At 42.2% G+C, this 13,930-nt stretch overlaps 1 protein-coding gene and 1 long non-coding RNA gene across 2 annotated transcripts; both read right to left on the bottom strand.

The window, feature by feature from the left end:
- Positions 1-531: 531 nt before the first annotated feature.
- Positions 532-12,936, bottom strand: ABHD17C (abhydrolase domain containing 17C, depalmitoylase). Its single transcript, XM_058156588.1, has 3 exons — positions 11,793-12,936; positions 4,257-4,436; positions 532-2,151 (listed from the first exon to the last, which is right to left on the bottom strand). Exons 1-3 carry the CDS (start codon positions 12,308-12,310, stop codon positions 1,932-1,934), a joined length of 918 nt encoding a protein of 305 aa, XP_058012571.1. The 5' UTR covers positions 12,311-12,936; the 3' UTR covers positions 532-1,931.
- On the bottom strand, positions 532-13,703 carry LOC131184830 (uncharacterized). Its single transcript, XR_009152037.1, has 2 exons — positions 13,324-13,703; positions 532-1,348 (listed from the first exon to the last, which is right to left on the bottom strand). It is a non-coding gene; the product is annotated as an uncharacterized LOC131184830 (long non-coding RNA).
- Between the last annotated feature and the right edge of the window lie 227 nt (positions 13,704-13,930).

Genomic DNA, 13,930 nt, shown 5'->3' with positions numbered 1-13,930 from the left:
GGTTGGCAGAAACTGGGACTAGTAACGGGAGCTCACCCCGTTACACGGCAGCACTAGGGATTCGAACTGCCGACCTGCCTACCTTTCGATCGACAAGCTCAGCTGTCTTAGCCCCTGAGCCACCGCGTCCCTTCAAGACATAATATACGGGTTAATACCTACAGCCACACAGGAAACAACTTGGCAGAATTTTTAGTCCCTTAAAGAACCAAAGCATTTGAATGGCACTAAGACTGGAATAAAGCTCTGTGTAAAATCAAACACAACTCAACCCAGAATACCCAACACTGGGCAGAATAGAAAATGATCCGCATTCTAAAATAGGGATTAGCGATTTAAATTTCCCCATTGGATTCCAACAGCAATGTCATGAAGCCGCCATGCTTCCATACTGCAACAAAACGATATCTGAAATGAAAGCTTTTCTCTCCCTTCTGTTATCCTTTGGCCGACACCAACAGAAATATTTGGTTATGCATTCTCCATGACAGTAGAGTGATGAGGAAAAAGCAATTACAATAATTGGCAATCTCTATTCCATGCATCCTTTATTCCATTACAACCACTGTTGTTGCGTTCCGGCAACAAATACACAAACCATAATCAATTGCAATCTGTTTGTACAACAATCAAAGGCTTACAGTACATTTAAGGCCGTTCAACTTGGGGACAAAACTTTAGGCCTTTTTAGTGTAATGATTTAAAGAGTGTTTTGCATATTCTGTGCAATTCCAGTGTCAGAAAATTTTCCCCCTAAACAAACAAACAAACAAAAAAAGGGCCAGTTTCAATGAAAGAGTTACACAAATTCATAAAAAAAACACAAATGTGCAATTTGTTAGTTGTCCTGGTAATCTTATAAAACCTTTAATAGCAAAGCAAGGCAGGGATAAAAACTTATACCAAAACATATTCAGATACAAACCAGAATTTGTTAACTAGACTTAAATTTTATAAATTGCCAGGAGTTATGCATTAAAGGAAACCCACTTATATACAATATTTATTTTTTTTAAAGAAAAAAACCTTTAGAAGGAATGCAAGTCACACAAGTAACTGCCAAAGCTGGCTCTTATTTAAGATTGAGAACATTATCTTAGGAACGGGGTTAGTAAATTTGTACATCTCTTCCAGTTTTTTGTTTTTTTTTAAAAAAAGAATTCATATCCATTGAGTTATTATAACTTTCCAAGTATGTCATTTTGTAAATTTGCAAAAAACAAAAACAAAAAACAGACAATTGAAATGTTGCTCCAGAATTGCCTCAGTGCCCCAAACTCTGGGCACTCTCCAGAAATTTTCATTCAATATTGTAGTCAGGAAGGAAAAAGTCACCCAAAATGCTCTCCTAAGAAACACAATGAAAAAAAAAATCACCACAAAATTCCTTTCCAGTTACAATAACACAGTTTAAAAATGTGACAGATGTGGGAAATGCTCTAAGACTGAAACTGTGGTCCAGATCCTTTGCATTCCAGATCATGGGAAGATTTTAAAAAGAGGGAGGGGGGGGCGGGAGGAAAGAAAATCCCTATACATACAGATATCTAAGACGAACTACCTGAAGGGCAGGACAGGAAAATGTGGAAATATTATCCTGCACTTAGATTAAATAGTGTCCTCACGTTTATCCATTGTCCTTCTACATCTCCAGCTTTTCTAGTGTAAGGAAAGTACAAAATGTTGTGTGGGTTACAGTAGTGGCCATTAGAATAGCTTCCTGATATAAAAAAGGAGACAGTTCAAGACTTGATTGGATCCGCCCTGTCCAAAGGGCTTTTCTTCATAGTATAAAGCTATGACAGTTAATCCAGTTAATGCATGTGCAAAAACAGGTAAAGTCTTCTATTCACAGTTAAATGAGGTAAAAAAAAAACCAAAGGGAAAAAAAATCAAAGGAAAAAAATATATATCAAGTACTGTAGGTGTCTTCAGGAATTAGGAAGTTCGTGAGATATGAACTGTTTTAGTCGTTCTAGATATTGTGCATAGAGCTCTATGTCATTATGGCCAGCTCCTTCCACCCAAAGGGGCTCCACGGCCCGCGGGCATCGCTCGTACATTGCCAAGCCGTGGGAAAAATCTATGACTTCGTCTTCAGTACCGTGAATCACCAAAACGGGAGAGGTGACTTTTGAAATCTTGTCAATGCTGGGGAAAGAAGCACAAAAGTAAAAACGTTATTAAAGAGGATGCAACCTTCAGTCATACTTTTGTTTCTTGAAACTTTTGTTCAGGAACTTTGAGGGTTCTAAAGGAGGAGGCCTAAATTCCGTTAAAAAAAAGGAAGCCATCCGTTCTATGGAGAGGTTCAGTAGCAATAGATGGCTCAGAAAAGCACTGGATCCTTCTCAAACAACTAGATCAGGGGCCCTCAACCCACTGCCAAGCTGTGGCTTGTTTGAAAATCGGGCCGCAGGAGAAAAGCGCAAGTGCTCGTGCGCCAAGCTCCGCTCATACAAGCCAAAGGGCAGGCTCCATTTGTGTGAATGGTGCTTCGTGCGCGAGCACAAACACCCTCCGCTCTCGTGCGAAGCTCCTTTGGTGCGAGTGGACGGCGTGTGCGCGCACTACTTGCACAAATGGAGCTGTGCACGTGTGTCCTGACCTGGGAAAAAGTTCACAGAAGAGCAACTAAGACGATCAAAAGCCTGCAGACTAAAACACATGAAGAACGGCTGCAGGATTTGGGTTTGGCTAGTCTAGAGAAAAGAAGGACTGGGGGGGGGACATAATAGCCGTATTCCAGTATTTGAGGGGCTGCCACAAAGGAGAGGAGGGGGGGGCTGTCAAATCATTCTTCAAAGCACCAGAGGGCAGGAGAAGAAACAATGGTTGGAAACTAACAAAAGAAAGAAGCAACCTGGAATTAAGGAGAAACTTCCAAACAGTAAGGACAATTAACCAGTGGAACAGCTTGCCTCCAGAAATCGTGGGCGCGCCATCACTGGAGGTTTTTAAGAAGAAACTAGACAGTCACTTGTCTCAAATAGTAGAGGTTCTCCTGCTTGAGCAGGGGGCTGGACTAGAAGACCTCCAAGGTCCCTTCCAGCTCTATTCTATTCCATTCTAAAGCCTGCCACTCCTCTCCCCCCACCCCATCCCCAAGCGTGCTGGGCCACTTAGCTGGAAAGGTTGAGGACCTAGATGAACTAGATGACAGCGCAGCCCAATTGATGCTCTGGTACCTGAGAAACTTTTGGACATCTGTGCATCTCCCACTATTGAACTGCTACTCTCAGCATCCTCCACCCTTGGCTACACTTGTTATAATCACTGGTGTCAACATCCAGCAGCATCTGGGGGAATCAGAATTCCCTTCTGCCTGAGAACATGTCCCCGCTATCCGTGTTTGGATGAAAAGACATCAATAGATATCGCATGCAGACTAAATAAAAAAAGTAAAAGGAACTGGAAAATGTTACGTAAATGTTTGCACTTGGGCCCCTCTGTAGTTGATAGCGTCTGATAAAGGACATTCCCCTAGAAGCTGCCTGCAAGGAATTAACAAAGCTCTCCATGTACTTCAATGAGATCTGTCTGGCATGTTTCAGGGGAAAATATTTTGCTTTACTGTAAAGGCCTGGTGGGCGGGCAGAGATAAAGCAGCAAAAACTAGCAGATAGGAGGTAGGCAGAAGGAGACTTCCTTATGACAGTCAGATGGGCTTTTCCAGTGAGAAACAACTGTTGGATCCCAATGTATCTATAATCTTTCTTGCTGAAAAGAAGGATAGTCTTGAGAATCCAAAAGAGAGCGAGCCGAGTGAGCTGGGTGGCAGCCCTGGCTGGCTGTGAAATTCTTATTTTCTGTATAGTTATAATTTTGATTTTTTTTCCCCCAACTAATTCAACGTTTGTACTACCAATTCTATGAAAACTTTTTAAATGGCATTTTCAAACCTTTCAACCAGAAAGAACAAAGCAGAGTTTGTGCTTACTTGCTAATCAGCTTTACCTATTTGCAGCGAACAAGACCCATTTCACAACCAAGTAGTTCACACTTTGCTCCAACCTCTAGGTAATCACCCCAAAGATCAGATTTACTTCAGAGACAACGGAATTTAGCTATTTTCCCTCTCAAATGCTGCTCAGCTCTGCTGTGCTGCTATTCGGTTAGAGAATAGAGACCCCAGATTATTTATTACCCCTTTTCACAATTTACAACTACTTATAAGTTTTTTCTTTAAGGCTACATATGGAATTGAACTGTTATTTAATGAATGATGCTTCCCACCGATGGAACTCTGCACATACCTTGGAAAAGCATCAAAGCAATACGTTTTTCTGGTGTCAGGGAAAGCTACCCTCAATCCGGACATCAAAGGTGAATGAAGGATTACAGCTGCACACTCGTACCGAGATGCCAGGTCTACCGTGGGAACTGTTCCAATACTCTGCCCATAGAGAATGATGTTTTCAGGACTGACACCGTACCTGCAAGGGAAAAGCAAAGGAGATCAGATATTTTTTTTAAAAAAAGTCATTTATTCATTTTTTTTAACCCAATTGTTTTAGGTATAAGATTTTTAGAAAAACTTTTTTAAAGATATAAGATATATACTATACTATATACTATATATACTAATATATAGTATAGTACAGTATATATAGTATAGTATACTATACTATACTATACTATAGTATATACTATATAATATATAGTATAGTGTCAAATCCTGGGGTAGTTCTGTCCAGTTCTGGGAATATATATTACTGATCTGGCTTTATATATACTGTAGCTCATATGCAACACATGAATTACACTTGGAGTATGATAATGGGAAATATATGAGGAAAGACGAAAAGGACAAATTTATCAAATTATCATTCTGGCCTTAATTCTGTATATCTGGACAGTAACTACCACTATATATACTATATAGAGAAATATGTTTCCCGTGTTGCTACATTCCTAGCATGTAATACATTTTCTTAATAAATACTATTTCAGCTAGATATCAATATTTCAGATAGCCAATGCCAAGTTCCCCATGCAGGTGGCAGGAAGATGTTAGGAGAGGATGGGGCGAAGAAGGGAAGCTATGGAAACATGAATGAATGAGGCAATTAATTATTATACATTATTTGATCAAATATCTACCACACCAGGCTTCTCCAGGACTAGGCATGAAGCACTGTTCTGACTTCTTTACTAAGGCACTACGTGGATCTGAACGATAATTTATTTCTGCCTCAGTTTCGCTGTTTGTAAAGTGGGAAAACCTGCTTATTTCAAATGGCTGGTATGAAGACACTTCGGCATTCATCATAAAGTCTATATGACTATGGCATGGTTGATTTTGGTGTATGCATAGACAATGACATAGAGATATTTAAAGCCTTACTTGAACATATTTGTCCTGCAGTACATATAAATTTTAGGCTGTCTGAGCCAAGTCCCTAGGACTCTGGCTTTAGAGAGCCCCATGCATTTTAAAGGCAAGTTGTGGACTCAGCTCTTAAAAATATTTTCTTTGAAAGAAAAAGGGAGGGGGGAAATGTCTCTAAGAAAACAGAAAATGATGTGACTTTGTGGAACATGCAGAATAAAATTTATGAGCAAGCTGGTCCTGGACAGATCATCCCTTACAAAAATCCCTAAAACAACAGGATGCCAAAGGCATGCTTGGAGGAAGGGAGTAGAAAAGATGGACACAGTGGAAAGATACAGGGTTGAAAAGGTAAAGTTTAGTACATTTTGAGACTGGCTGACAGCGTACTTGCATTCTGAAATGAAAACACAGTGTCCACATAGATGAACCAAGGTACACCAGAAATGACAGGTCCAGCTTTTCCCAAACCAATTTAAACACGGCCTGAGTTAAAGACCACAACGGCATTGCTATTAAAAAAAAAAATCTCTGTAAAAGAAGGGGGGAGACAGATCTGCAACAAAATAAAATAAACAAAATATAAAATAAACAAAGTATAAACTGTAAACAAGTATCCACGCTGCTATGAGAGCCAATTTGTTATGATAGAACTACTTGTATATTCTGACACACAAAAAATGCCGAGAAAGGATTTCAAAGTTTTTTTTCTCCTTTTCTTTTACAGTTTAGGATTCGATAAACAAGCATCCAACTCTTTGCCTATTGTTCTCTAATAATCAGCCTTTTGTGAGTTTTCTTTGTTGGGGGGAGGCTGAGGCTGAGGGTAGTTGCATATATAAAAACATAGCTATTAAGCTAGAGAAGGAACCAGATTGGTGCTTCAACAGCAATTTTGCACATAAACAGCACTGGGTTGATACTGCCTTGCAAGCTACTATTCCCCCCAAAATGAGATCCTTCTCCCACAATATTGGGGTGATCTTCTCTAACTTACAGAAATACTGTTAAGAATATGAAATCCTTAAAAAGTCCCCCTACCCCCAAAAATTGTACCCAAATAAATGACACAGGAGCCATAGTGGTGCAGTGGTTAGAATGCAGAACTACAGGCTCATCTTGCTGACTGCCAGCAGTTTGAGTCTCACAGGCTCAAGGCTGACTCAGCCTTCTATCCTTCCAAAGTGGGTAAAATGAGGAACCAGGTTGTTGGAGGCAAGAGGCTGACTGTGAACTGCTTAGAGAGGGCTGTGAAGCCCTGTGAAGCAGTATGTAAGTCTAAGTGCTATTGCTATTCCTGTTCCCATTAAAAGATAAAGGTTCCCCTCGCACATATGTCCTAGTCGTTCCCAACTCTAGGGGGCGGTGCTCATCTCCGTTTCAAAGCTGGAGAGCCAGCACTGTCCGAAGACGTCTCCATGGTCATATGGCTGGCATGCCAAAGGCTCTTGGAACGCTGTTACGTTCCCACCAGAGTTGGTCCCTATTTTTCTACTTGCATTTTTACGTGCTTTCGAACTGCTAGGTTGGCAGAAACTGGTACAAGTAACGGGAGCTCACTCCATTACGTGGTGCTAGGGATTCGAACCGTCGACCTTTCTAATCAACAAGCTCAGCGTCTTAGCCACTGAACCAACATGTCCATGTTCCCATTACCCCCTCCTTTTCTGAACAGCACACAAATTAGGATTTTTACTACCATGCTACCTTTTTAATTTCAGAAAGATTCCAAGGCAGCTTAAATAAAAACCCATTGGGACTTGCTCTATCTGTCCTTTTGCAAATACGGCTCTGGGATAGTGTTACCCTCCCGCCCCACCCCCCTCAATCTGGAACATTAGTATGAGAACAAATATTACATTGGCATTACTTTCCAATATAGTGTTTTGTGCAAACTGTTACTCGAAGCTACTTGCCTCTTATTCTCTGAATTCCCAAGTTATTTTTCTATAGAAAAAGGTGGACAGAGCTAAATGCAACTGCCACTTCTTATACCAACTGCTAACATTGGTACCCGGGCCTACTGGACTTCTTCAACATAAGGAAATTCTTTGCAAAGCATGGCGTAAAATTTTGCAATGGATAAGATTAAACTCAAAGACTGGGTTTTCGAGTTCCAACCATTAACACTTGCACGGTGTGTTTTTACCATTCTGGTTTGTTCAGAAAAACTAACTTTTGTACGCACGTTTTAATTACTTGCAATTAATTGAAGATGTCCTTCAGCAAAGGAAATATTAGAAATCTCAAGGATTGTTTATCACAAGCAGGAAGCCACTTAAGGATTCCCTTCACTGACCAAACGATTAATAATTCAGAAGAAAGCTACATTTCTTTATCGGGTTTTTTTTAATTGGAGCGATACACAATATCTGTTCAAACTCAAGCTTTGGCAAACAATTCTGCAATAGATACCCATCAGAGGAAGTTCTCCTCCAGGTTTTCTGGAACAGGATACAAGCTTCCCCCCCTCCAATCTGGAACATTAGTATGAGAACAAATATTACATTGGCATTACTTTCCAATATAGTGTTTTGTGCAAACTGTTACTCAAAGCTAGTTGCCTCTTATTCTCTGAATTCCCGAGTTACTTTTCTATTGAAAAAGGTGGACAGAGCTAAATGCAACTGCCGCTTCTTATACCAACTGCTAACATTGGTACCCGGGCCTTCTGGACTTCTTCAACATAAGGAAATTCTTTGCAAAGCATGGCGTAAAATTTTGCAATGGATAAGATTAAACTCAAAGACTGGGTTTTCGAGTTCCAACCATTAACACTTGCACGGTGTATTTTTACCATTCTGGTTTGTTCAGAAAAACTAACTTTTGTACGCACGTTTTAATTACTTGCAATTAATTGAAGATGTCCTTCAGCAAAGGAAATATTAGAAATCTCAAGGATTGTTTATCACAAGCAGGAAGCCACTTAAGGATTCCCTTCACTGACCAAACGATTAATAATTCAGAAGAAAGCTACATTTCTTTATCGGTTTTTTTTTAATTGGAGCGATACACAATATCTGTTCAAACTCAAGCTTTGGCAAACAATTCTGCAATAGATACCCATCAGAGGAAGTTCTCCTCCAGGTTTTCTGGAACAGGATACAAGCTTCCCCCCCTCCAATCTGAATACTATACAGGCATCTCTATTAACAGGAAGTTGTCTTATAAATAAGCACCCACCTGTGATGAGTAAAAATAGCTCCAGGAAATCAGACCACTTAAAAAAAACCAACTATATAACAAATAGTGCTGTTTTGGAGTGGGATCCAAACCCATCTTCATCTAGGCAAATCCACTTGGTGCCATGATGGCGAACCTATGGCATGCGTGCCACAGGTGGCACGCAGTGCCCTCTCTGATGGTACGCGAGCTGTCACCCCTGGTCAGCTCTGCTGGCACGCCTCCCATCGGCCAGCTGACCTTTGGGTCTCTCATGCGCAGGAATTGTGCATGGGGCACATGTGTGGGGGTCATGCACATGCGTGGGGGACAGGACGCATGCAGGGGGTCATGTGTGCATGTGTGCGGGCAGCGCGCATGCACAGTGGCCCTGTGCGCATTACATTTTGGGGGTTCGGGCACGCGCACACGCTTTGGGCACTCGGTCCGGAAAAGGTTAGCCATCACTGACTTAAGTGACTTTGGATAAGTTACTCTCTCCACTAAATCTACCTCAAAGGCTCTTTTTTGGAGCTAAAATGGAGACACCCAATGTGAGCTTCCTAGAGCACCAGTGGGGTGTAGACCTAACATGTGATAACTTTGGTGCTTATGCAATGCATATGCACATAACAACCAATAAGGATTTTTAAGCCTGTTGTTGAATAGAGTAGATTCTCACACTGTTATCTTTTTTTTTCTCATTGTGGATTAGTGTGCGTGCAAAACCAACTGGTATTGTTTATAAAACATGGCGAACAGCAAAATAATGCAGCCGAAGGTATAAAAGCCAAATGTTAGTTGAAGTTCACCACATAAGTTTATATCAGAAAGTTGGTTACTGACTTGCAGGAAAAGTATTTTTAAGTTGCTGATGTTTTTTGAAACCCAGACTCTCATCTTTTAACACATGCTAAATTAATTAATATTTTCACATAAAAGCAAAAAATTAAAAGGGGTCATCTTAGTAAAACAAAGTTTTAAAAGTATGGCTGACTCAATGTATTTTTGCCTCATAGAGCGAATCTGGAAACTAGTATCTTGACTTGAATCACTGTCCAAAGACTGGATGCAAATCTAAGCAATAAATCAAAGCTTGACCATAGGAAAAACATTGCTGACTTAATCACACTAGGAATTATTTATTTCAAGACAATTGAGTTATATCACAGCTTCACATATCATTTAAATCCAACTGGGAAATAAACCAATGGTTAAGTACATACATCAAGCAGCATTGCTCTGATTCTCTATTTCGCTTTTTAGAAATTCTGTTGAAATGAAAGCAACTGAGAAAGAAAGAAATTAATCTTTCTCAGCTCATAATAAGGAGCTCCAACCTTGATCAGACCTCTGAACAATTACTTTTCTTTATTATCAGTTGCTGAATATTACTTTGCAATTAAAACAGAAAGCTCTGCCCAACAAAAATTATGCCAGCTCATTGTATCTCAGTTCTCTGACTGAATATGCCCAGTCCTTTTATTAAAGAGGACTATGACTAATAACCTGTGATTATTCTATGGTGAGCACACAGCATGCACCTTTCTGGTTTAGAAAAAATAAACTTGTCCAATATTGCACAAAGAATAAAACATTAAGAGCTAATTATGCGTGAATTCATCACAGTTGGAAAGGGAGTCACCATGTTCCAAACAGATTTAGATAGTTCCTCTTACTTAAGATTACAGAAATTATAAAAATACACAAGATGCAAAATGAAAGGAACTCGCTTTCTCTTCAAGATAAAGGAGTCTGTGTGAAGGAAGGGTTGGGGGAAAATCCCACCTCAATTTCCTTATGATGAAGGACTTTCACCCTCTGATCTCAACTGACTTGTCTGAAATGGTGTAGGGCAGGGATGTCCAAACTTGGCCCCTTGAAGAGTGGTGGACTTCAGCTCCCAGAATTCCCCAGCCAGCAACTTGCTCATATTTATAGCTCATGCTGGCTGGGAAATTCTGGGAATTGAAGTCCACCACTCTTCAAGGGGCCAAGTTTGGACACCCCTGGTGTAGGGTTTCCTGCTTGAGCAGGAATTGGACTAGAAGACCTCCAAGGTCCCTTCCAACTCTTGTTATTCTGTTGTTCATTTCAAAATAGGAGACAGTAAAAATAAAAAAATATTTGAATTGAGCTCAACTCCAGCTGACTGCATGAATGGCAACAATAGTAACTAGATCTCATCTATATATCCCAAACTGAGAGATTAATATTCATAGAGCATAATATCCTATGTAAGCTTGGGCATAAGTATTCAATACAGGTGGTCCTTGACTTACAAATCGTTTGTTTAGCAACAGTTCTTCATTGAGAGCAGGAGTAATAGATTGAGGAGCTGGAAGAAAATATAAAAGACTTCAACTTCAAAGTTGATTGCTCTCATTGGCCAGTTTGAACTTGAACAATCTCCTAACATCTGTCTTCAAGACTGCAATTATTCAATATTAATTTCAAGCCAGACACTAAACTGATATACTCAAATTAAACTGCTCAATCCAAAGCACATTTGCTATCAATCTTCTTTGAAACACATATATTATACCAGCAACAATCTGCCAAAGATTAAAATATGCTACCTCAACTTCCTGAATTTCAGAGTTTCCAGGTAACATGTTCTTTCATAAAGCCAAAGCCCTAAAAGCCAACAAATGCTACACTTCCTGATTTTTACTGGTTGTGGAAAAAGAACTTTGAACTTATCTATCTATCTTGGTGAGGGAAGGATTTTTATGTGACCCTCCTCACCTGGTTAAGCAGTCTAACATAATAGGTTTGATGCTACCTAGTTAGTACAATACAACCACAGCTGTATTTTGACTGTCACCATGATATTGTTGTGTTGTCCGAGAATGCAGAAAACCAAATCTCACGGTAAAGAGATGAATTACAAAATATCACTGTTGTCTTTTTTTGTTACCTGACGTACAATTAAAGGCTTGTGAGTCCCTGGTAGCAACCTCCCATTTTCAGTTCAATCAGAGACTGCGATTTTGTATTTAAAAAAAAAAAATCAACTGTTTTAAGAAGGATTTGTTGTGCAGCATTGGCAGTAAGCAGCTTTCTATTTAAGAAGCACAAAGGTCTCTTACATGCAAGGGCTGACAGTAGCTGAACATTTGGGACTGCAACAAAGTCAGCACTGCAAACAAACAAAGAATACAATAGTCAACACAGTTGCATCAGTGACAACTTTCGCCATCATTTTGCTCCAAACAGGATAGCGCCCCAAAAATGAGATCAAAACTACCCGCCACCGTTTCCTCAGGTATTTTTTTTGGCTCATCTTGCAATTTACCTTGTTCTTAAAGCCTGCCATGCTGCATCGATGTCTGCATAGAGATTTTTTTCCGATGGTTTACCAGTGCTGACTCCATAACCCGAGTAATCATAGGAGAAGACATTACAGTTGATGCGGGAGCCAAGGCCAATATAGAAGCTGCACATCTGGCCCAGGTCAACAGCATTGCCGTGAGAGAAAAGCAGGGTATACCGGCTAGAAGGAGCACAGCGGACAAACATACACCCCAGCCGATTATCCCGGGCTGTGCGCGAAAAGAAGACTTCAACGGCATCCAGTTCTCGTTGGGAATACTGCCAGTCGGCCCGTTCAGTCAAATGGAGGCTACAGCTGCTGGTCGGCGTCCCCACCGTAGCTGCGCTTTCTTGCTGTTCTAGTTGCATCACAGTGTAGGTGGGTTCCGGGGGCAAAAAAGCCAGTTTGGCCGCTATGCGACTGGGGCAAGGCGGGCAGCAGAAGAGCCAACATAGCTCGCCTAGAGAGAAACCGTTCATTCTGGGGCCTTGTTCTGGCATCAGAGATGCTGGATGGAAAACCGTGCCGAGAAGAGACGGGGAAAAGGACTCGAGAGATGATCCCCGGAGGAAGCGTTTCTCACTTCAAGCGACACAGATCGGAGGCGACCCGTTTTCATCCACTTGCCGAATTATTATACACTTAAAAATTCACACCCAAGAAGTCCATGGCTTCTAGGAACAACTGAACGGGCGCCAAGAAACGAAGTCCATCCTCAATTTTTTTTCCTAATAAGCCCCAAATAAGGATGGTTTCCAGGGGTGACTCTTAGCCGCTGGACATTCAGCCTCTCTTTTTATCCACCGTGAAGCCTTCTCTCCTAAACTGTCACCTATCCCAGGTACCTAAACCTGGCATGATCTCTACGGACTTTACCCCACCTAAACCAACATGGAAGATGCCAAAGATCCTTCCTGGCTTATGGAGAGAGCAACTCTATAATTCTCTTCTAAGGAAAACACAGCACCTTTATGGGGCTTTTTTAAAAAAAAAAATGAAATTATGGCAGCCCCTACCCCAAGATTTTATTCCCTTCCTGAACGAAACCCTTCTCAAATCACCCACCAAATACCCCTCCACAACCACTTCCTCGTTCTCTTTAATCCCCGAAGGCTTCTATTGCTTGGGACTCCAACCTGCCTGGTTTGAAACTCACCCTCCCAGCCTCTGCTAGAGCCCCTCCTTCTGGCTTTATCCCCCCCCAACCTCTAAAGTTAAAGAGACCCCTACCCAAGCAGTACCACAAAGGGAAAGGCCTACCCTGCCAAAACGGCCCCCGGCTCCCTTAAGCCAGCCTGAGGCCTTCCAGAGCCCCTCCCTCTAGCTTTATCCCCCCTAAACTTAAGGGGACCCCCACCCAAGCAGTCCCACAAAGGGAAAGGCCTACCCTGCCAAAACGACCCCGGCACCCTTAAACCAGCCTGAGGCCTTCCAGAGCCCCTCCTTCTGGCTTTATCCCCCCTAAACTTAAGGGGACCCCCACCCAAGCAGTCCCACAAAGGGAAAGGCCTACCCTGCCAAAACGGCCCCCCGCTCCCTTAAGCCAGCCTGAGGCCTTCTTCACGTTCAAGGCGGCCTCGAGGAAATGGGGGCGGGGGGGGGCTCCAGAGCGAGAAGGCCTCGAGAGAAAAGCAGGCCCGGATAGTCAGGCGGTTCCTTCCACCCGCGTCCCTCGTCCTCCAGGCGGCTGCAAGGGGCAGTCCCGAGACGGAAGCGGGGAAGGAGGCGAGCCGGCGGCTTTGGAGCAAGGCCGGGCCTCCCTTCGTCCTCGTCTTCTTCCCGGGACTACCTTTCCCTCCTCCCAATCGAGTCGAGGGTTCACTTCCGGGTCATGGCCCGCTCCGTTTCCCACGGCTGGGCCGCGCGAAAGAGGAGCGTTTTACATTGTGCCGCCGGAAGGGAGAGGAAGAAGAGAGAGGGAGGTGGGGGAAAAAAAAAAGACCAACCGACCAATCAGAAGAGGGGCTGGGTTTTTTTTGTTTTTTTTACTCCTCCTCCTCCGTCTCACCCCTTCTGCGCCTGCCCGTTCTCCACCGCTTTTCGTCCCTTCTCCGTATTAACCATAGAGTCTTCCCGCGACTTACTACTGCCCCCTGGGCAGGCGCAGTTAAAACTGCTGC

The sequence above is a fragment of the Ahaetulla prasina genome, chromosome 13, assembly GCF_028640845.1.
Source record: "Ahaetulla prasina isolate Xishuangbanna chromosome 13, ASM2864084v1, whole genome shotgun sequence".
Taxonomy (NCBI): Eukaryota; Metazoa; Chordata; class Lepidosauria; order Squamata; family Colubridae; genus Ahaetulla; species Ahaetulla prasina.
This window is presented reverse-complemented; position numbering and strand designations above follow the sequence as displayed.

What these genes read in the sequence shown, in the direction of transcription:
- ABHD17C (XM_058156588.1), bottom strand. Translation starts at nt 12,310, where the DNA reads ATGCCAGAACAAGGCCCCAGAATGAACGGTTTCTCTCTAGGCGAGCTA. An exon ending in TGGCAGGCTTTAAGAACAAG is followed by an intron (nt 4,437 to 11,792) that starts GTAAATTGCAAG and finishes TTTCCCTTGCAG; the next exon opens with GTACGGTGTCAGTCCTGAAA. An exon ending in TGCTTTGATGCTTTTCCAAG is followed by an intron (nt 2,152 to 4,256) that starts GTATGTGCAGAG and finishes TTCTTTCCCCAG; the next exon opens with CATTGACAAGATTTCAAAAG.